This window comes from Hippoglossus stenolepis, chromosome 21 (genome assembly GCF_022539355.2).
Source record: "Hippoglossus stenolepis isolate QCI-W04-F060 chromosome 21, HSTE1.2, whole genome shotgun sequence".
Taxonomy (NCBI): Eukaryota; Metazoa; Chordata; class Actinopteri; order Pleuronectiformes; family Pleuronectidae; genus Hippoglossus; species Hippoglossus stenolepis.
Genome location: NC_061503.1, coordinates 17,039,218 through 17,060,761, shown reverse-complemented (window position 1 = coordinate 17,060,761; position 21,544 = coordinate 17,039,218). Strand labels below are relative to the sequence as shown.

General features: G+C 43.5%; 2 protein-coding genes and 1 long non-coding RNA gene across 6 annotated transcripts in view; 1 reads left to right on the top strand and 2 right to left on the bottom strand.

Annotated features, from left to right (window-relative positions):
- ttyh2 (tweety family member 2) overlaps positions 1-11,791 on the bottom strand; it is a 48,269-nt gene extending 36,478 nt beyond the window's left edge. For all 3 annotated transcript variants that reach the window (XM_035145579.2, XM_035145580.2, XM_035145581.2), the window contains exon 1: positions 11,354-11,791. In XM_035145579.2, coding sequence (XP_035001470.2) covers positions 11,354-11,476 — 123 coding nt within the window. In that variant the 5' untranslated portion in view covers positions 11,477-11,791. The remainder of the gene's footprint in view (positions 1-11,353) is intronic.
- A 1,656-nt stretch (positions 11,792-13,447) lies between these two features.
- On the bottom strand, positions 13,448-16,316 carry rpl38 (ribosomal protein L38). Of its 2 annotated transcripts, none has more exons than XM_035145583.2 (5): positions 16,247-16,316; positions 16,023-16,040; positions 15,375-15,435; positions 14,657-14,779; positions 13,448-13,517 (listed from the first exon to the last, which is right to left on the bottom strand). In XM_035145583.2, exons 2-5 carry the CDS (start codon positions 16,023-16,025, stop codon positions 13,492-13,494), a joined length of 213 nt encoding a protein of 70 aa, XP_035001474.1. In that variant the 5' UTR covers positions 16,026-16,040; positions 16,247-16,316; the 3' UTR covers positions 13,448-13,491. The 2 variants fall into 2 exon arrangements, with proteins under 2 accessions (XP_035001474.1, XP_035001475.1); XM_035145584.2 differs by having other exon boundaries at positions 16,251-16,307.
- A 3,041-nt stretch (positions 16,317-19,357) lies between these two features.
- Positions 19,358-21,092, top strand: LOC118100450. The gene is made up of 2 exons (XR_004694442.2): positions 19,358-20,110; positions 20,659-21,092. It is a non-coding gene; the product is annotated as an uncharacterized LOC118100450 (long non-coding RNA).
- The last annotated feature ends 452 nt before the right edge of the window (positions 21,093-21,544 follow it).

Here is a 21,544-nt window from a genome sequence, read left to right as displayed (position 1 = left end):
CCTTGCTCTTCCTTTTTAGTTTGTCTGAAATCTTTCTGGTGCTGAGCCATCTGTTCCCATGCTGTGATGTCATGTGTCCTGCAAGTCAGGCAGCGGGATTAAATACAGAAATGGAAGAATTTGCAGGATTATGTCGACGAGCGCTATAAAAGAGGCAGGTAAATTGCAAAAGATTGAAAAATCCCCGGAGCAGCTGTTGGCAACATCTGAAACGGTCCTCATCCTGTCAACTCTGCTAATAAAAGATAAAAATTACAACTGCATGAAATGATAAAGCCGTGTTCACTCATTTCACATCATGAATCTTCGTTTTTTTTTTTCATTTGCTCCCTTCCAGTTAAATCAATATTTCTCTCGCTCCTCTCCCTATGGCTCCATCTGTCGGGGTGCAGGGCCTCGTATTGTCCCATTTCACAGCCACATGCTGCACATCTGCTCACCACAGAAGAAGATGCAGAAGTACTCAGGATTTCCCATGTACCCTTAAGGGTCCCATAGAGTAAGTGTGGAAATTATTGGAAATTTGGCGCCGCAGTTAAAGAGACTGGACTGTAAATGTGTTAATGGGTGAGTTCGGACCAATGAAAGTCAGCGTGCACCGATGGTGAGATGGAAAGACAGAGATCGGTTGAGAGAAGCCTGTAAATGACAAGGAGATGTGGGGGTGCAGGTGGATCATGTGATCGTCGGGGTTTTGGTCGGTGTCTGGGCCAAGCCGCTCCTATCGTCATGGTAACGTGCAGGTTAGTATCGGTGCCCTTGCGACAGGCGGGGAGGACGAGTGAAAGGGCGACTTATCACAGTCTATTGGAATTAAACAGCATGTGACAGGCCTGCTTGAATTGCCATGCCTCTGTCTTGTGATTCCTCTGCAGCCTGGCGATGCAGGAAAAAGGAGGGAGTGTGGCAGAAAGAGGAGAAACAGGGAGGATATGATATAAAAGCGTTTGAAGAACTCGGCTGGAGCTCCTCGTGGATGGTGTTTGTGACTCAAACCGATGTATGATTATCTGCAAGCGTTGGTTTGTTTGTTTGTTAGCAGGATTAAGCTCAAACTAAAACCCTCATCTCTCAGTGTTAAAGAAATTGAAATGAATTCCTGGATCCACCCTCTTTATCAAATCCACTCCGAAAGTTCACGCGTTCTTTCTCGACTCATCTTCTATCCTTCCACCGAGTTTCAATAAGTTTCCCTCCGTGGTTTTTGCATAATCCTGCAGACAAACAGCAACGAAAAACAGCCTCCTTGCCAGAGGTAAAAACCCTACGTGGGTAAGCAACTCAAAAACACAAACTTTTTGGAGACACATTAATTCCGTGGTTTGGTTTCCACTTCCCTTTCCGTCTTTTCACTCTCAGACTCTCTACTGTCCTTTGCCTGTCAGGTGCAAAGACATAATGGCTTCTAAATTATGTAGCATCCATTCAGTGGAGGGAGGCGCACACCGACAGTACGCTCACAAAGGCACGTACCGCAACCCCATCCTGGAACCATCACTTCCCCAAGAGCTCCAACCTTCCATTTGGTTTAAAAACACCAGTTATCTTTGTGTGCACACATTCCCTCTTTGGTAAAAAAATCAAATCATCCGCTCCGACCACTTAACTGCTGCCTGCATTAGGTGTGAGTAGTTTCCAATAAGAGCAAACTGGATGTGTTCACACCCTGTGCCTTGAACTCAAGAGGCCAATTGCAGGCTCCTCCTTGTTTTGCTTCCTCTCAATTGTCCCTGTAGACGGGGGTGGGGGTGGGGGGTGGTGGTGGTGGTGGTGGTGGTGAGCACGAGGCTGGAGGCGATGACACAGGAAAGAAAGGAAGGAGGATCCAGCTGAGCGGAAAGGCAAACCCCCCCCCCCCGAGAGGGAGAGAAAAAGAAAGATACACAGAGACGGTGATGGAGGGAATGTTGTTGGCAAGAAAGAGTTAAGAAACAGGTAAACAGTTTAAGAAGAGCGGCGGTGGCGGTGATGCCAAATGACTGGAAGACAAAGACACTTTGCCCGAGTCTTTGTCCGTAAGGGGAAGACAAAGACGGAGCTTCCTCACCCACGTGGCCACCTCAGATATTACTCAGTGCACGGCCCAGTTTCCCACTGTCGACGCCTTCGCCCTGAGGCGGCAGCGTTGCATAATGTTACGCTTTTTCCCAAAATAGCGAGCAAACCTAGGAATCTCAATCTTTAATGGGAAAAGCCGAAGACAAGCGTGTGACAGGACGAATCAGCCACGAGCTCGGCGAATTTAAATTTAAAGGATGACACACAAATGAACTCAGCAGAGTCGAAGGGAGAGGGGGGGATTTTTTACGGATAATATCATGAGGCCCCTGTAGGAACTAAACTTAATGCAAAGCTGCCAACGTACAATCAATCTGATTCAATTATAACTGCAAGTAATGACTTTTATCACTATTGACTAGTCGATATATTTTTCCTATTAACAAGTGATTCAATTCAGCTGCAAAATCCAGCAGTTGTCTACCTGGTAATCTGAAATGGTTTTTAGCCTGGAATCAAAACTGTGTCAACCAACAGTTTAACATTTCTATAACCGCACAGTGTAATAAGCCCATCTGTAAAAAAAGACCTAATTCAAAAAATGTTCAATTCCAGACAACAAAATGTCTCAAAAGTCTCAAGTGGTTGCATGAAAATATCATTTAGAGCCGGGCCACTGTGCTGAAGTACACTGTGTGCCTGTGTGCGCCTAATAACGATAATCTGGTAAATAACTGTGAGGTTTTAAAAAAAAGAAAGAAAAATGCTTTGGAAATAAACAAAAGAAGATGCAATACACACAAACACACACAACACGCGCACACACGCGCGCACACACACACACTCACAGCCAGACACCTATTAGACAAAGGGAGAAGCATAATGAGGTAGTAATAGCCTGGAGCAGATATGACCCTGAGGGGACTGTGTTAGTCATTTACACCCCCCTCCCCAAGTCCCATCAGAGGTATGATGAAAGCTGATGGGAGGATGACGGCACAGATGTGGACAGTCTGATAAATGGCCATTGAGGCTGTAATGGCCTATTACGAAGCCTCGTGGAAAACAGGACAAAAACACAGGAGCGATTTCGAGATAACTGGCCACAGCAGAGCAGCTGCATCACTTCTTAATATTAGATGATGTGAAAAAGCACCAGAAAAAATAAACCTCTGAATGCTCTCAAGACTACAAGGATGGGAAAAGAAATCAATAAGCAAGGAGGAGGATCTGTGCCGCCCCAGAGCGAGTTCGGTGCTTCTCCGCAGAGCAAGACAAACTGTGGGAGGAGCAGTTCAGGCAGAGGTGTAGTAGTGATATTTGTTTTAAAGTCAGAGTGAACCTAAGACACATTTAGTTGTGGTTCATTTCATTTTGAATGTTATGCAACCGCTGTTCCTACGGTGGAAAGTAAAAATTCAAGTGTAACTCAAACATTAGAGCGACATTATGAATGGTTCCATCATGTTGAGAATCTTGCAAGGAAGCACCTGAGCAGCATTAGACATCGCCATGGAAACAGGTGAATAAATGCAGGCAATTTGTATTTTCAACGAATTCTTTTACTGCATTTGCTTAAATAAAGCCAGAATAAATAAAGTCACTGAGGAGCGTCTGAGGAAAAAGCTGCAGGTCTAAGGACTTTTGAAACAGTGTGTGTACTTCGAGTTTTTAGTTTGGTCCATCTCTCATCGACTAACATGGAGGAGGCTGGAGTTATGGCCTATACTCCAGCAAGCCACCAGGGGGCGATCCAGATAACTTTACTTTTGAGTAGCTGTCATATCGTCCATCTAGTCGATGGGCTACTAGGCTATGGAAACGTACCTACGCCAACTTTCATTTGCAACACAAACTTAGTTTATAGACTGGCTTTGAAAAGTTTCTTTTCAATTCCATCACAAATAATCGAAACCATAAAAGAGTGATGAATGAAATTAGGTTTTTCCACTTACTTTGTCTGGACTAGTTGACGTTAGCGAGGTCAAAGTTAATATGACAACTTTGACTATTCCATTTGTTTTTAACGTGTCTCTTACATGACATTCAGCGAAGATCTGATGTTCATGTGCTTAAAAATACATGTATATGACTTCAGATTATATTACTGGAGCTTAAAATATTCTATTCCCCTCACATTGGGATATTAGCAGTGTCCCTGCAGTGCACTCTGGCAGCACTGCATCTATGGGGGTAGGATGTAAAGGTCCGTGTTCAAACCTTCACAGTCCAGCAGCTTCAACTTCGTTTCATCAGGACTCGGAAACACTGATTTCCTGCAGAAATATTTTATTTCCCCAGAAACTGTGACCTGCATATCTCCCACTTGATGAGCACTCCACTGTTAAAACAGGGGCACTTTACTGGAGCAGCAAGGAAAGAGGTGGCAAACAGGAGGAGATGGAAGATGTGATGTACGTCAAGACAGATGCAAATTCACAGCAGCCTAAGTGGTGCATGGTTCGTACCTTGAGCTGAGTGCCCATTAAAAATCCATTTTTAATACACAAGTTGTCACCATAATTAATATATAGAGACGGAAAGCACCTCCATCTGTTACAGTGCATCTGCTAAGTAGGACTAAATCACACAACAGTTGAGGTGCACATGTTAGCGAGTGGTGCTAAATACACGCTAAGAGATAGGAAGTGGCTTCCGTGAGCGCGGCCGCTCCACAGCAGGTGGCAGACAGCTGTGCGTAGGTGGAGAAGGTCTCCAGGCTCATGTGCATCCATCTACAATGTGTGTGTGTGTGTGTGTGCACGCAGACGGAATGGACAGTGACATTCCTTTGACATAAGGGATAAACGGGTGTCAGATCAGTTAGAGGAAGAAGAAGGAAATTCCACCTTAAAGGTCAAAGCCTAGCGAGCAGCAGGAGCCTCTTCTTGCTGCTGGAAATCATCAGTATTCGTCTTTCACTGATTATTAATAAATGTCATTCTACAGAACCACACAGTCAGGGGGGGGGGACTCACAGGAAACTGTTTTTTTTTAAAGTCTCGTCAAAATCAACGAAGTAAAGGCCGAGATGTCCTGTTAAGTTTGTCAAGCACCAACAGTACTTGATCCTACAGAAAACAACAATGACACAATCGAGCAACACCAATTGTTGACAGGGAAAGTGACAAAGTACCAAAGCATATTCAAAACACCTGATCCCAAAGGTTCCTGTCCTTTAGCCGTAAAGTAGCAGCCTAACGTAATTTAGACCCTGGTTCCTGCAAAGGATCCTGGTAACTGGGAAATGGATTAAACAACAGAAGACATAATAAAAACCACTCAGTGACAACACAGGTTCCCTCTGGAAATCCTATTGTCATGATTCTCAAATACATCAGTTTAAATAATGAATACGTTGGGCCTATGAGGGTTGAATGAGAGCTGCCGAGCTCCATGAGCAATGTGGGCGATGAAGGCATGAGCATAAGGAAATCCACCCCCTCATCGAGGATCAATGGAGCAGTGCGAGTCCCACTGCTGCTGCCTGGTCCCCTCAGGTGAAAGCCCCGGGGACCAGAGGTCGTCCAGCCGAGTGCTCACAGCTGGGACACCATTACCTCCCAGTAAAGCGACCCCAAGGGATTTGAAGAGACAGGATGTAAAGGATTCCTTATTAAATCTGCTATGCTGCTCTGCCTCGTTGCCCCTCAAACTTCTTCATGAACAAACCGAAGGTCTCTGGGCTTTGTGAAGGTAAAGCCCCGCTGCTCATTTCCTGTGGTTTACGCTTTTTTTCCCAAAGAGAAATGTTTGGCTTATTCCTGTAGTTCTGCACAGCCCTCGTAAATCTCTCACCAGCATCTGCTTCTCCGTGCAGGCCGTGCTTACGGGACATCTTTGGAGTGCAGCGAAGCTTGTTATCTCCCCGTTTCCATGACACCCGCCCTGAACCCCCGAAGCCCGAACCCCTTCCCTCGGGGGAGTCAGGGGTCATGATTTTGATGGTACACCCTCACAACAAAGGAAACCCAACACCAACCCCCAGCTTCCACGGAGGAGCAGACTTTCATTGTGGTTTTTTCCGCTGGAGGGGAATGTGTCTGCATGAATCCACTTGTCCCAGTTCATGCCGATCCGGCACACTTGGTTGACGGCATTTGATCTCCCCGGGTAAAGCTTCTTATTGCGCCGGTGATCACCAAACGAATGTGATGCAACCAAGAAACAGTAGAGGAACACCAAACAATCACAGCTCCCCCTGGCACGAGGGAGAGTCGTCACTGCTGTCACTTCCCGTTTGAATATTGTTAGATCAGCGTGGTATGGACGTGCTGCCTTATTAGCACCAGCCTCGCTGATACCATCCAGCCAATCAGATGCTGCTAATTCCTGGCTTCCAGCACTATGGAGACAGATTGGGGTTAACGACCTTCTTTGGAGCCCGAGGGGGCCACTGCGATCGCATCTTTCGTGCAAATGCAAAACACAAACGAGGAAGAAAAAAAAAAAAAACGTCATCAATGCGACAGAGATGAAGTGAATCGCTGTTTTCACAGTAAGATCAAACAATCATTCACAAAAACAGGGAGGTTGACGTGGGACGAGGAGCACAGGGATGAAAAGAGGTTTTTCCTGAAGAGCACAAGTAAGACTTGGTAAATGACAGTGGCTGAGAGAGCTGAGCAGAAACTGTGTTTTTCTGTCGTAGGCTTTTATAATTTCATGCAAAAACAGTTGATGCATTTAGTTGTAAAATCAGCTGTAATTTGCTCGATGCAGCGTTGAGTTCAAATGGGCTGAAGCAAAAATGCAATCAAACCCTGGAGTACCATGTAATCAGAAATATTCACAAATGTAAAAGTATAATGAGGAAATAACAACAACAGTTCTGCACAATGGATGAATATTTTATCCCCCCATGACTTCACATGGATTCTCTCAAATCTTCCACACGAGTGGCTGTGACTCGAATATAGATCCATTTAAAATCGGTAAAGGGACGTTTGACGTGAACAAACGAAGAACAAACGAAGAGCGGAAGGTGAAGGAAAAGGCTGATGAACATAACAGAGAAAATAAAACGAAGACAACTTAAAAAGAAACAGAGCGGTCTGGAGGGGGAGACTGTCTGGATGCGCTCGGCTGGAACATTGTTCCCTGAGAATCTCTGTGAGAAAAGCCAGTGAAGCAGAAAGGTTCAGTGTACAAAGTGTGTGTGTGTGTGTGTGTGTGTGTGTGTGTGTGTGTGTGTGTGTGTGTGTGTGTGTGTGTGTGTGTGTGTGTGTGTGTGTGTGTGTCCCTGTAATTGAACAGTAGAACCATGGCTTGTTCGTTTATGTCGTATCGTTTTAGGCCACGGTACGAGCAAGATAAAAGCTTTTAGAAGAAACTTGTGAGCTGAGCTAGACATAAAAGAGACCAGTGGCGAGATGGGAAAAGAGGAAGTCGTGCAGTCACGGCCCAACATTGCTGCTTTCGTACAAAAACTACGTTCTAGCCTTTAATCGATCCATGATTTAATGATAGTACTTGTGTCTATGTTGCAGCTCTGTGTGTTTGGATAGTATCAGGGTGTCAGGGAACGAGGAGCAGCGGCCCACGTGGTGACGGACGCATCAGACGGCAGCTGCTACACACTTGTTTGGGTGACAAAGCAGGAAATGGAAAAAGGGAAGTCAGATGGACCACGACCTGCTGACCTACACATGATGTCTGGCTCAACACAAACACACCCACACACAAAGTCACACACACACACACACACACACACAACAAATATAAAAACAAGGCCCTTGTCCGACGTATTTTTCCAGAGAACTGAGGAGATCAGCAGATAATCTGGTGTGTGTGTGTGTGTGTGTGTGTGTGTGTGTGTGTGTGTGTGTGTGTGTGTGTGTGCATCCCCTAAGAAACCATCAACATGTTGGTCTTTTTATCTGAGTCCAACAACTTCCAGAACTTTTCCAAACAGACAATTCAACAACTTTGCCCATGAAAACTTGAGAATTTCCCCAAAGTCCGACAGGAAGAGCAACTTGTTTATTGATAGAGAACAGAAACTAGAGACAGAAAAAACTCTGGTCAGGTGATTCAGCTAACAGGCTCCACTGACAACAGCAGTGTCCGACAGAGGGTGAGAAAAACACACACACACGAGGACACACACAAAGCACAGTGAAAGATCCTGACCCTACATTCCATCACATTCAATGGCCCACAGCCAGCAGAGGAATTCACCAGGATTGCCCACACTGCAGCCGGCCAATTACAATTCCACTGTCGAGGCATGTGGCCTGGACTGTAGGTTTTTGATTGTGCTGCTCAATTCGCTCCACAGCAGCACAAACACTCAACATTCACTCAGTCATTTCTCCGTGGACGTTGAATTGTTGAAAATATTATTTGGAATCCAGTTCATCGTCCCTGAGAAGAACTAAAGAGCTGGAGAATACCCTTAAGAGTAATTTGCTTGCATGATTAAAATATTCTAAAACTGCATTTGGAGTCTGGTGAGGGTGCACGTGAGAACGCAAATGTCACCGTCAGTTGCTCATTTTTTGGACCTTTTCTTAGGGGACTGGCAGGAAAAGATCCAGAAATTGTCCGGAGCAACTGACTCAGTCATTTGAGTTCTCACATACAGCCCCTACAGACGATTTCCTGTCCTGAGAACACAACAGGAAAGATTCACATCCAGCGAGTGGCCGTGTCGATGACGGATGTGAACATGGAACGGATGTGAAACTGGAATAATGCCGACTTGGACTGAAGACGAGATTCTAGAGCTTTTGGCGATAAGGGCGGACGCAGGTGTTGATGCGATGTTAACGATAACAGGTCACGTCCTGCCTCCGTCATGCTCTACCCAGGTGACACCCCCTCGCTGGAATGTTTCCTACATTTTTCTGTTGTTGTGAACGAGTCTACGAATGTGGAAGACAAACTCCTGAAATGTCTGATCCCAACATTCTGCACAGTTTGCCCCAGTTTGTGACTGAAATCCACTTTGTAGTACATGACCACTGACCACATTAAACTGGTTACATTACCCTGAATGATTCACAATTTAACAACGATGCAAGTACATACATCCAGGGGGAAATACTCCCCACTTCTATGTCCCTAGATTGCAGATGCATTACATTATAATTGCCACTAATGCAGTCGAAACAAGAGGTGGTGATCAGAATTAAGCTCGACAGCTCACGACGGACGGACGTGTAACGGGCCAAATAGCCTCGCCTCTGCCTGAGATTGTGTCATTAGCTTTCGTGCTTCACAGAAAATTGTTCCGCAAAGTGGGAGCATTACGAGCTACGGTGTATCTGGTGGGAAGAAATAGAGCTGGAGCGAAGTTTCGATGAGGACGAGTTAGAGGAGAAAACAAGGAACAGAAACCAGGGAGAACAAGAGGGGTTGATGGTGGAGCTGACGGGGGGGTTTCCCCACCTCTGACCGGCTGCCTGTGCCTGACAGTCCTCTCAGGAGGAGCCGCTGCTCTCCTGCTGAGACTCCCAACCCTCCCCTCCCTCACCCCACGGCCCCCGAGTCCGTCTTCACAAAGACACTGACAATGGATGGAAACTGGCTGCAGGAGAGGAAGGAAAAAACTCGCTACGTGAAGGCAGTTCGGTCGTGCTGCCATCTGATTTCTGGCAGAGCAGAGATTTATCACGGAGACTACTGCCGGTGCGGAGATGGCAGCTGAAAGTGACGGTTGGTATCGCAGCTAATTGTTGAAGGGTTTTGATGCGACTGTCACAGACGATTTCACCGAAAAGGAAAACTCTCTAATATGGAGACACACTTTAGCTAAAGCTGTACGAACTCCGACCGAACATCCGCCGTTGATTTGTGATCTGCCGTTGTGAAGCCTCAAGTTTGGCATTTTGTCCTGCGCCATCTCGTTTTCTTGAAACCAGAAGTAACCACATTTGTTTCAATAGAAACAGTCTCCTTTTTGCAACCAGTGGAGTCGCCCTCTGCTGGTCATTCAAGAGAAGACTTGTTTCAGACGATTGCAGTTGGCTTCACTTTCCAAGCCCGGAGTGTGCGTCCATTTTTAAAATATCGTCTATGGGTTCAACACACAGATAAAAACAGAGCGTTTCTTTTTTGTTAGCATCGTGAAATCAAACCTAACCCTAACTAACCTAACCCTTTGACAATAGCCAGACTGATGCAGTGAGGCGGTGAGGAGCAAAAGTTTGAGTTTCGCTTTATGCTGCCTTTCACTTCCTGACTTATCGTCTTATCAAAGTAGTTGCAGTTGCTTTTTCAACCCCAGCTTCTCCCTGTTTGCCATATTTTTGTCCAGTCGAGACAAAGCGTGGTCACAAAGTCATATCAGAGAACATATCCCACCATGGCCGTATCCGTCATCTCCTCAAGGCGTTATTAGTCTAAACTGAACTGGTTTCTCAGGAAATGTCTCCTTTTGCTTTCACCTTCAAAGAGAAAACACATGTTCTTGAAACGGTGACACAGCAGCTCTGTTATTTTACAAATTAAACCCTTCTACGTCGTTACGAAGTCCGTCCCTGACTCACTTGGACTCGTGATGGGTTCCCTGACCTCACACTGGAGACTCTGCTGAGGATGATTAACGGTAATGCCGCCCGCTCTCACCATGACGTAGCTACACTCCACTGCACTGACAGGCGCTAATCTGTAACCTTGAAAAATTAAACAGTGTCACAATAAAACATTCATGGTGTTTGACAAGAAGGTCATTAGTCAACCAGCAGCTGATCCCTGTCCACTTTTAGAAGCTGGGTGAAACAGTGTGATGGGTCGGATGGAAGCACTCTGACTCCCATGGGTGAAGCAAGTCCGCGTCCTGATCTGCCTCTGCAGACACAACTCATTAGTCCCACCTCAGAAACAAATGGGTAATGTTACAAGAGACCAGTTTGAAGGTAGGATTTACAAGATGTTCTGACTCCACGAGTAAAGAGAACAGCAAAACTAAAACTAAGTGTCTTTCATATTTTCTTCAAAGAAAAACCACACGACTCAATGATGCCACTTCCCACCAATAACAAACATTTTGGGCTTTCCCTGTCTCGCCCATCTTTTTGAAATGAAGCATTCTGGGTCCATTCAATACACAAACGTACACGTATGATAAAAGTTTTATACATTTGGACTTTGTCGGCTGATCTATGGAAGTGGATGCTCCTCGTGAAACCTGGAGGACACTGACACACACTACTTGTTGTAGAATAAAGGAAAATATAAGTTGAATTAGAAGACACAACAAAGTGTAAAACACCCTACATTGATATTAGTGACTCCTTGATTCACACATAAAGCCATTAACTTCACTTTAAACTAGAGCAGCCCTGTTTGGATACTGTGCCCCCCCCCTGTGTTTGGTGTCTGGGCTCCCGTCTCATCCTCCTGCACTGACCTGCTGGTAGTTCTCCTCCTCGGGCTGGAAGCTGTTGTCAATGGGCTGAAACCTCAGGTTGATGTGGGGGAAATTGTGCAGCCAGTAGGTCCACCAGGGCGCAGTGTAATCCACCCGAGACATCCCGGCCCCGAGGAACCACAAAACTTTGAATTAGCCTCCGTCCGGTGGAGCTGAGGATCCTAATCCAGCCTCATCTCATACAAAGGCTGCGGTGGAAGCGTGCGTGCTGGTTTCAGTGGGGAAACACGCACACTCCAGAAAACGCATGAGCCCCAAACAACGCACGAGAAGTCCCCCGCAGAGACAGACAAGGTGCAGAGAGGAGAAGATCCCGCAAAGAAAAGAGGAAAATCAGGGGGAATAATCACAGTGCGTCCATGTGTCCGTGTGCGTCCGCAGCTTCTGATCCGAGCGCACAACACAGCCAGCAGCGGGGGCGCGCACTGGTTACAAAAAAATAAAAAGGGGGGACATGAGGGGGGGCACGGGAGCGCGCAGACAGGGCACGCTGAATTAGTTTTAATTCTGTCTGAGAATAAGAGTGATAATTAAATACCCACAATCCTTCAGCTCTTTCATCATTATCACGTTGTTTCATTATTAAAGTGTCATTTTTATTCTTCCCTCAGTGGACGTTAGCCACCGTGCTGCCATCTGGTGGTCAGCCTTTGTTAGTTCGATTGCTTTTCCATTGTTTTTATTATTATAACCTTTTCTTATTAACCAGGTATTTGTTTGTTCCATTTCTGTAGTTTAAACATTGTCTTGCATTAAACTGTTTAAAGTTGTTATTGAACTTCATGTATGTTCTGTTTTATTGTCTGTGAAGTGCTGCATAAGTAAAAAAAAGTTTATCATAATTACAAATAACTTTAATCAACCCCATCAACAGAATGAAGACACTTAACGCTGGTTGCCCATTGATGTTTAAGCTTTCGGGGCAAGAGTTGACATCAGTAATACTTGTATGTGTAAATGTTCAGTGGAATTGATTGCACATAAACCACTGAATTGCAAATTATGTGTCAAACATATTTTGATTTTAGAAAATTGTTCCTTCCTCGAGCAGTGTGTACTTCAAAAAAGGTTAGAAAATAAAGGTTTCTTTGAGACTGGCAGGACAAGGGCATTTCAGGGGCCTGTCAGATTTCAGCTGGGCTCAGTGCACAGCTCGTCTGTACAAAGCTGCATTTAGGCATTAAATCAATAATTCATTCATGTTGTAATTGCCAGTTAAAAAGGGTTTAACACGGTGTATTAAACCCCTTTAATAATTCAACAGATTCAATAAACAGATGTTCTGGTTTGGACAATAATGAGCAAATGTAAATCTAAGGTTTTAACTTGATTAAACGTTGACATGGATTTTCTGTTCTAGAGAACATTCACAGATCATTGTAATTAACTGGTCGCTGCATTAAAGCCACTAACGGGTGAAGTGAATAACATCGACTGACTCATTAAAACAGCTTCCATCAAAGAAGTGGGCTGAAGTCAGGCAGCAGTGAACTGTCTCTTATTGATGTTAATGTGCTGGAAGAAGGAACAATGTTGAAGTGGAGGAGCTGAGCCACTTTGACAGGTCAAATCAGGATGGTCGAGGTGTCACATGGTGCTCCTAGTAGAAGGCAGCAGGATGCATTGTGGGAGGAATGCTATCAGAAAGTAGCTGTTCTGCTGGGAAACCTCAAGTCCTGTCAGTAAGATACACCCCCGACTAAAGCTGAAATTTGTTCAGGAACAGTTTGGGGAACACAAGGAGTTCAAGGTGTTCTCTAAATCCCCAGATCTCATTCATGCCTCGAAGGGTCAGAGCCATTTAAGTGGCAGAAGGGTGAGACACAAGAGGAGGTGGTTTTAATGTTGAGGCTGATCAGTGTGTACATGTACTGTGATATTTATACCAGTGTAGGTTAAAAAAATGTGAGTCTATCTACAAAGTAAGAGTTATCAAGTTTTCATGGCAATACTGACATCTTGTGGAAAGATTTCAAAACACCACATACCTTTTTAAACCAACCTGCGATCACACAATTCAGTTTTAACCCATCTTGTTTTTATTGTGAAAATACAGAAGACAAAACAATTGACTTAGTTTTTTCTGTTTTTATTACAATTATTTGTACATCACGGATTTACTTCAGCTCCTTGACAGCCAGACCTGGAATGACAAAGACAACTGGTTAGACATTGACTTGTGACCATTGGACAGAAACACACGTGAGAAGCCAATAAACTGAACATCCGACAAACTCTGTATTTCAATAAACCTGTGAACATCACTGCCACTAACGCCATTTCTGAAGTTTTGTACATGAAGCTTAATGTTTTGGTAAATTGATGGCAACATATTGTTTGGCAAACCAACGACAAGTGCATAACTTAATTGAACACAACCCCCAGCCCATAATACAACATAATCACTGCAGTCAATGAAGACTAATTACAAATGCATCGGATTGGAGGATTTCCAAGGAAGACAGATGCCTCTGAATGTTTTATCAATGGGTTTTTCACAGACCAGAACCACTTCATTGTCAGTTATAAGTCAATTATAGGTTTGATGTAGTTTTAGTGCTTGAACCATTTATATTTAAACGTGGATGTTAACAGCTCCACGACGGCCAACAGTTAAAAACCAGCCACGGGCTTGATGGACCCATTCTCAACTACTCCTTTATTATTTTAAACTACTATAAAACTTAATTATTTGAGATGCACTCTGCATTTCTAAGGCACAACGCACATGTTGAATTATTTCCTTCATTGTAAAACATCAGCTGAGCCTTTACTGATAACTTTAAAACACATTAATGACAGTTTGTTTTTCTACCTCAACAGTCAGACACATTTCTGTGCTTGTGGCGTGCATTAAAATTAGAGACGCCATGATTTGGACATTTTCCCATCAGGACACAAACAACACTCTGCGCATTGCAGATTACATTGGACGTTTTACAAGAAAAAGATGCGTCGGCTCAGTGTCTGTGAAGCGATTACTTTGAGCTACAGGCAGCAAAATCTCAATAATCTCACTGGCAGGAGTTGGTTTTATTTGATGAATGTGGCGGCCGCCAAATGGCTTTTATGTCTATTAATAAATGGAATAGACGGACGCCGGTGGGCAGGTTATGTAATCGGTGAGAGTCTGAACACCGTGCAACAAAGAGCCAAAGCAAATCTAATGTGCATCCTCTAACACATTCTGGGGCAAAAGGATAAAGACAACCTAAATTACATCCTACAACACTTTCTCCTCACTGCTGTGATGTGTTTAACAAAGTGTTTTTCCACACTGACCTGGGGGCAGGGACTGTTTGAGCTTCTCGGCCTTCTCCTTGTCTGTGATGACCAGCGTGTACAGGTACCTGCTGCAGCGCACCTTGAACTTAACATTGTCCTTGTTCTTCTTGATCTTTACGGCTGCAGACAGAGAAAGGGAGTCAGAGTTTAATCACTTAGCAGCTAACATGCTGTGCTTAGACCCTCAATTACAGTTTCCTGATACATAAAACCTGGCGATACGAAAAGGTTATTTTCCTAAAAGATAAGACTACATATAAACCCAAGGAAAGGAGAAATCTTCAATTATTTGTTGAATCAACTTTACTCCTGTGTTCAAATTTTACATTTCAGTCTGTTCAGCTTAGAAAATCCTCACTGAAATAAATGTGGAGCTGTACAAATTAATACAGACTACTTTCACATTCACCAGTGGATCTACAGACAGTTGTATCTGCCAATATCGTGGTGATTGATTACTTTACAGCATCTCAACTTTAATTACACTATACATTACAGGATCTGTGACTTCAAATATCAGAAAAACGAGTTGAAACACTTCCCAGGACAAATAAGGATCTGAATCAGTCAATGTATTGCTTGAGTTCATTTATACTTCATTGTATCTCCTAATCTTTAAGGACGGTCACACATGCCACGCTAACTGTCATGCAGTGGTACCAGTCAGATGCAGGTTATCATCTGCATGTGCACTCGGCTTCAGGGGTGAACTTACACTTGGCATCCTTCCTCCTGGCCGTCAGAAGGAAATCCTTGATTTCTTCTATCTTGCGAGGCTGCAAATCAAGAACACAAACCAGACTGAGACAAGGAGTCGCTGGTTGAATCCCAAACACACACACACTGAGCAGAACAGGGGATGTCAGTGGACCGGTGGAACTGGGGTTTCTGTGTTAAAGAGCCGAAACCCAGCACTAGGTCCATCCTTGATCTTGCAAGCTTGTGAAATGCATCACCGGCACCGTCAGCCCGGGATGTTTGGACGTCTTGCTAACGGGCTAAAAAAACACGTTAAACCCCCGGACACCAGGAGCGACTGAACACCGGGTAACGATGCGGAGAAGCGACACGTAACATTATTTACTGTTAACTCAGCAGCAGGTACTTCCGGCGCCTCATTTAAAAGAATAAAAGAACATCACTACGGGGTCAGGAGCACAGCGAGGCCGGGTGCAGTTCACCATTAGCATCGAGCTAATGCTAACACACCGAGGCTAGTCGCTTTTTTTAAGCATGTTTACCGATTCCCACATCACAACAAACGGACATTAAACATTACGACGTTGGCTTATTTACAATATAACACATTAAATAACAAGTTTACGTTAAAACTGAGGGATTTTAAGAGAGAGTGGATCCTTACCATGCTGCCGGTGGAGGGCTGCGGAGGAAGAGGAAGACGGAGTCAGATTATCGGTTAAAACATCGGGTTGCAAAATGACGGAAGGTTAATATTTATATCGTCGTGCAGCTCGTGACGAGGATTATTACACGTTAGCGGGAAGATGTAGGTGAAGGTATGTGTGAAACAAGATGGAGGAAGATGTGAAGTGTTTGGTTTGTTTGTGTGAGGAACGTGGAACTCACTCACTCTGCCGGAGACGGGATGAAGAGGGGTTGGACTTCCGGTTCGAAGAGTACTTATACCCGGCTACGGCAGCGACTGAGGGTCAAAGCTGGCGAGGGAGGAAAGCGAAGCACCCGGTGGAGGGACTTGGGGATCAACTGGGAGATAGTAATGCATTTGTATGATAATTATATAAAGTGACAAAATTGCAAATTTGTTTTTTGTTTCAAAACCAAAATCAAATGTAGTGAGAATCAATAAAACATTCCGTTTTTAATCCGTGTATCATTAGTTAATTTGATTAAAAAATGGAAAGATGACTTGTAACTTGTGTTTGTTTACGAATGTGATACAAAACATAACCTCAAGTAAATAAAAAGTTTAGTAAACTCAGTTTTGTAAAAGTTTAACTCAAAGCAGTAGTTTCATCTACAGCATTATTATTATTATTACTATTATTATTAGAAGTAGTAGAAGTAGTAGTAGTAATAATAATAATAATTATAATTGCTCAGATTAATGTTTCATTAGTTGTGTATCTTCAGGGATTTTAAATGAACTTTGTAAATAGTTGTACAATAAATATAGAGGACATGATCATAAGAGATCATAATTGTATATATGGCCCAGAGACATCAGTAGAATTACAATTGAAGACAACAGGAAGAAAACAATTACATTACAGTTTACACCGAATGTAAAGTTTGCAATAAAGTGAGTAATATATATTAGGAGAAAGAGGATGGATACACATGGAGTAACATTTAGTGGACAGGTTTTTCAATTAAAGTTCACACTGTGTGGACAATGAAACTTCTAGAGCGACAACCTCCAAAACCTTGATCTCAGCCAGAAAAATAAGGGTTGAATTGAAACTAAACGTTTTCTAAAATGTTCTATTAAAATGCTTTTCAATGGATTATGTTCACACAGCAGGTTGTGTCAATGCTGCAGGTTTATCTAACAGCCCAAGGTCAAGACTGCCTCAGGGGGCGGCGGTGTTCCTGTCGATAGAGGAAGAAAGATAAGCTGCCAAATCTATTCAATGCAATTTTAAGAATCGTCTGATTGTTGAAATACTTTAATTCAAGCCATAATTGTGTTCGTTCTATCGGTGAATTCCTTCTAATCCATTTTACTTTACTTTTATTCTTTTCCCCTTTCTTTCTCCTGGTGAATACAGAGAGGCTGAAAACCCCAGAGGTGATTTTTTTCGAGTGAGCAGACATCAGGCGTCTTATCCGATTCAGGGCCGAGCATCGAGCTGAGGGAGACCTGAACAAAAACAAAGAAAAAGATTAGCATTTTGATTTGATTGTTGCTTTGGAAAATTTAAGAAATTGCATTCAAGCCACAATTTGTTTTCCTGCAAAACTTGCTGTGTTTGTGCTTTTGTGGAATTTACTCTGGCAGGTGTTTTCTTCACTTCCAGACTAACTGCAAATTATGGCTGTTCATTCCCCCCCCCCCACCAAAAAAAAAATAAAAAAGGAAGAAAGATTTGCCGGAGACCTTCTGCGACTGCACACATTACCACCACACCTGCTGACTTATGAGTTCAATTATCTTTCACCGTCAGGACAGATAAATCCAAACGGTGCCAAAATAATAAGCCTTTAAGTATATAAATGGTTCACGCCGGAGAAAGTGTCATCTATTATCCAAACAACCTGACAAAAATAATTCCATATATTTTCCACAGCGGCACAGAAACAACTGGTGGGTCTGTTGTGCTGCCAAAGTTTCCGTTAGCTTAATGCAGTCTCTTTCCATGGAGATCCACTTTGGCATGACATTAATTCATAAATAGAGGAAACATCATATCAGTAATTTCTAATTAACCTCCTATCTACCCGTCTGCCCGTGGCCACAGGCCATCTCCCCCTAGATACTCAATCAGCGCTTCTACGACCGAGCACGTCCCTCTCTGCGTTTTAAAATTTCAGCAGCCTCCTGTCAGTCACGGCAAAAGACAGATTGTGGTGTGTTCAAATAAAGGTTTCAGGATTTCAGATGACAGATAGAATCCCCTGCAACACAAGCACAGGACGTATATGTTTTTATATCATCGTTCCTGTTGTTTTTTGTGTGTGTTTGTTTGCAGCCACAAATCATTTTTCTCTCCAGAACAACAGCTAGAATGATCAGTTTATCTCAGTGTGGCTTTTGTGGTTTTTTCGCTGACCACAAGATCTGTTTCTCCAGCTGGCGTTCAGTCACACTGCCCGTTCAGCCGCCGCTCGCACAGCTCGCCGCTGCTGAGTTATGTCCTTCGCCCGTGCGTGTGGGAGGAAACGTACAGGGAACTCATAGCCTCTGTGAAAGGTCGCCGCTGGGTCCTCACTCCATTTGAACAGGTTATAAACGACGTCCTTGATCACTGTTAACAGGATGTGAGAGAACGAAGCTGCTGAGTTTCACAGGGTCGGAATGAAATCTGGTTTAGACACAGATGTGAGGAGCTTATCTTATACTTTATACAATCTAAAATCAATACAGTGGATATTTTGTTACTTAAATGTGTTTTGTTAACATTGGTTTTATTTCTAACAGAATAAAACTGAGCAACGATCAACATTTAGTTTCTTCTTTCATATAAATACTTCTCTTTTTTCATTAAACTCCATTTTATATATATATATATATAAGAAACAATATTAAAATATCAATATCAAAAAACATCACTGTTATTATAATTTATAATAAAAATAGAAATACAGCCTTTCCTCTGCCAACCGCTGCAGTTTCCCTCCTTCCAGGTGTTCCTGACAGATTGCAGTCATGATGGCATGACATCACTGTGACCTTTGACCCCCAAAATCAGATCAGTTAAACTTTGAGTCCAAGTGAAAGCTTTCAACATTTTAGGAAATTCCTTTAAGGTTGAGAAATCATGTTCCAGAGGCCGGAGACATGTTTTGTTAGGTCACTGTGACCTTTGACCTTCGACCAATCAAATCTTATCATTTCAGAGTACAACTGAACTTTTGAGCAAATTCTTCTCTCCGGCGTGGAGGCACGATAAGAAACATTGCTTTCAATTTCCTCTGTGCTAAAGGAAGAACAAATATACTCACGAATCACTTTATTAGGAACACCTGTAGACCTGCTTGCTCATGCAATCAGCTCAACATGTTGCAGCGATGCAGAGCCTCATGCAGCTGCGGCTCAGGAGCCTCAGAGCATCAGGACGGTTAAAAGACGGACTGATGTGTGTGTTTCTGAAGCTGCTGCTCTCCTGGGATTCTCCCACACAGACGTCTGCAGGGGGGAAAAACAACAATTCAGAGAGCCGCAGCTCTGCAGGTGGAAAAACCGCTGGTTGATGAGGGAGGTCAGAGGAGAAGGGTCAGAACTGGTTCGAGCTCAGAGAGAGAGGCACAGTTACTCAGCAGGAAATAAGCACAAGACTTTTCCAGCCAACAACAAAAAAAACTGAGGCTGCAGTGGGAACAGGCTCATCATCACCAACCAGCCTGGGGTGATAAATCCTCTTTCTGCTCAGGCTGCAGACAGTCGGGTCAGAAAGTGGCAGCAACAGCGTGAATCCCTGAACCCAACCTGCCTCCTGTCAGTGGTCCGAGCTGCTGCTGGTGCTGCTGCTGGTGCTGCTGGTGGGAGGGTAATGTGTGTGGCTACATTTTTAGGGGCCGACAATGCAAATCAATCATTGTTTATACGACACAGCTTGTCTGAGTATTGCTGTTGACCACGTGCATCTCTTTATAGCCACAGTCGATCATCTTTTAATGTCTAATTCTACCGTGATAATGGACAATGTCACACAGGTCGTCTCAAACAGCTGTGAACATCCGTGTTGAGAGCAGAGGAACTACACCGACAGTACAAGTGTTCTGGATATAAAGAGCTGAGTACAGTTACAGGTAAATACATGGACAGCATGTTATTCTGTAGTTGTATTATAACATATCAGGATATATATGATTAGTGATGGTAAATTAGCTGTAAAAGGTCAGTTTCTGTATTGTAACAATTCAAAATTGTGTTAATAAGAAATTATGATAAACCATTAAATCAGGATTAATCTGCTAAAACAACATTAAGGGATTTTGAGCTGCACAGGCTCCAAAACAGAACATCAAGTGTTAAGGGAATTTATTTATCTCCATAGGTTTCACTTTGAATTCTTAATTCTATCAATTCATGTGTAGAGTGTATTTATTATATGTATCATCTATTTTCATTTGTTGCCCACACTACGAGCGTGTGTGTGTGTGTGTGTGCGCAGAGGGAGGATCAGCTCAGCCTCGTAGATTATAACAAATGACCATGCTTGGTTTAACTAAAGCTCTTTTCCACCAGGATGATCTTTATTCCATTTGCTTGCACAGCAACAAACAGGATCCTCGGTGCCAAGCTGCTTGTAATAACCCCGTCTGATTCCAAATGTACATCTATATATGTTTTACAGTTGCACTTCTGGATTCTGTGCGGTAGAGGGCAGTGAGTAATTGTTGCTGTGGATGTGAGGAGTGTCTCATCCTCAGCGACGACGATGGGAGACGCTGTGGATCCAGGAATAGACTCCACCGTTCTCCACACAGCGGTTTTCTCTGTTTACTCCTTTAGTGACATGTGAAAAGACAAATATTTGATTGTATAAGATGTCGTGCAAGTGGAATTAACCATTAGACCCTAAAAAGTCTGTTTTTGCTATAAACACATTGCAACTTATCAGTATGAATAAGATTTGTTCCTCCAAGATGTAAAGAACGTCTCTAAACATCCCATCACTCTTTCAAGATTTGGACTGAGACTTTTCCTTTTCACTCTTTTTAAAACCTAGTATCTACTCTCTAAAAAGAGATGGATTCAATAAACCTCGGGCAACTATTAATTTATTTACACAGCAGCGTTTGTTTGTTTGTGAATTCCTTCTGCACTGAAAACTATTGGACACACCTACAATCAGAAATTCTTCCCCTGAAACTCAAATCCCCCTTTTTTTTTGTGTGAGGTTGGTAAATGGAATAAAAATGTGAACCCTCAGGCGAAGGGCTGATTGCAGTTTATAACTATGCTGGATCATTAAAAAGGCGAAGTGGGGGTGAGGGGACGAAAGAGGAACCATCTTAAAGCTCAGATGCTTTTTAACACAGACATTGTAGGTGATACTCTTCATTTCCACCCGGGCAGCTTCTGTCGTTCATCACAATTTGATCTGTGGCCGAGACCCAACAAAATATCACCTGAACTAGTTTACTGAAGCGTCCTCATTGGATTTATTCCGCTCGTGAAGGTTTTTAATGCACGTCGAGCATGATCGCACTGTAAAGTAGAGCAGCGGCGGTCGGCCA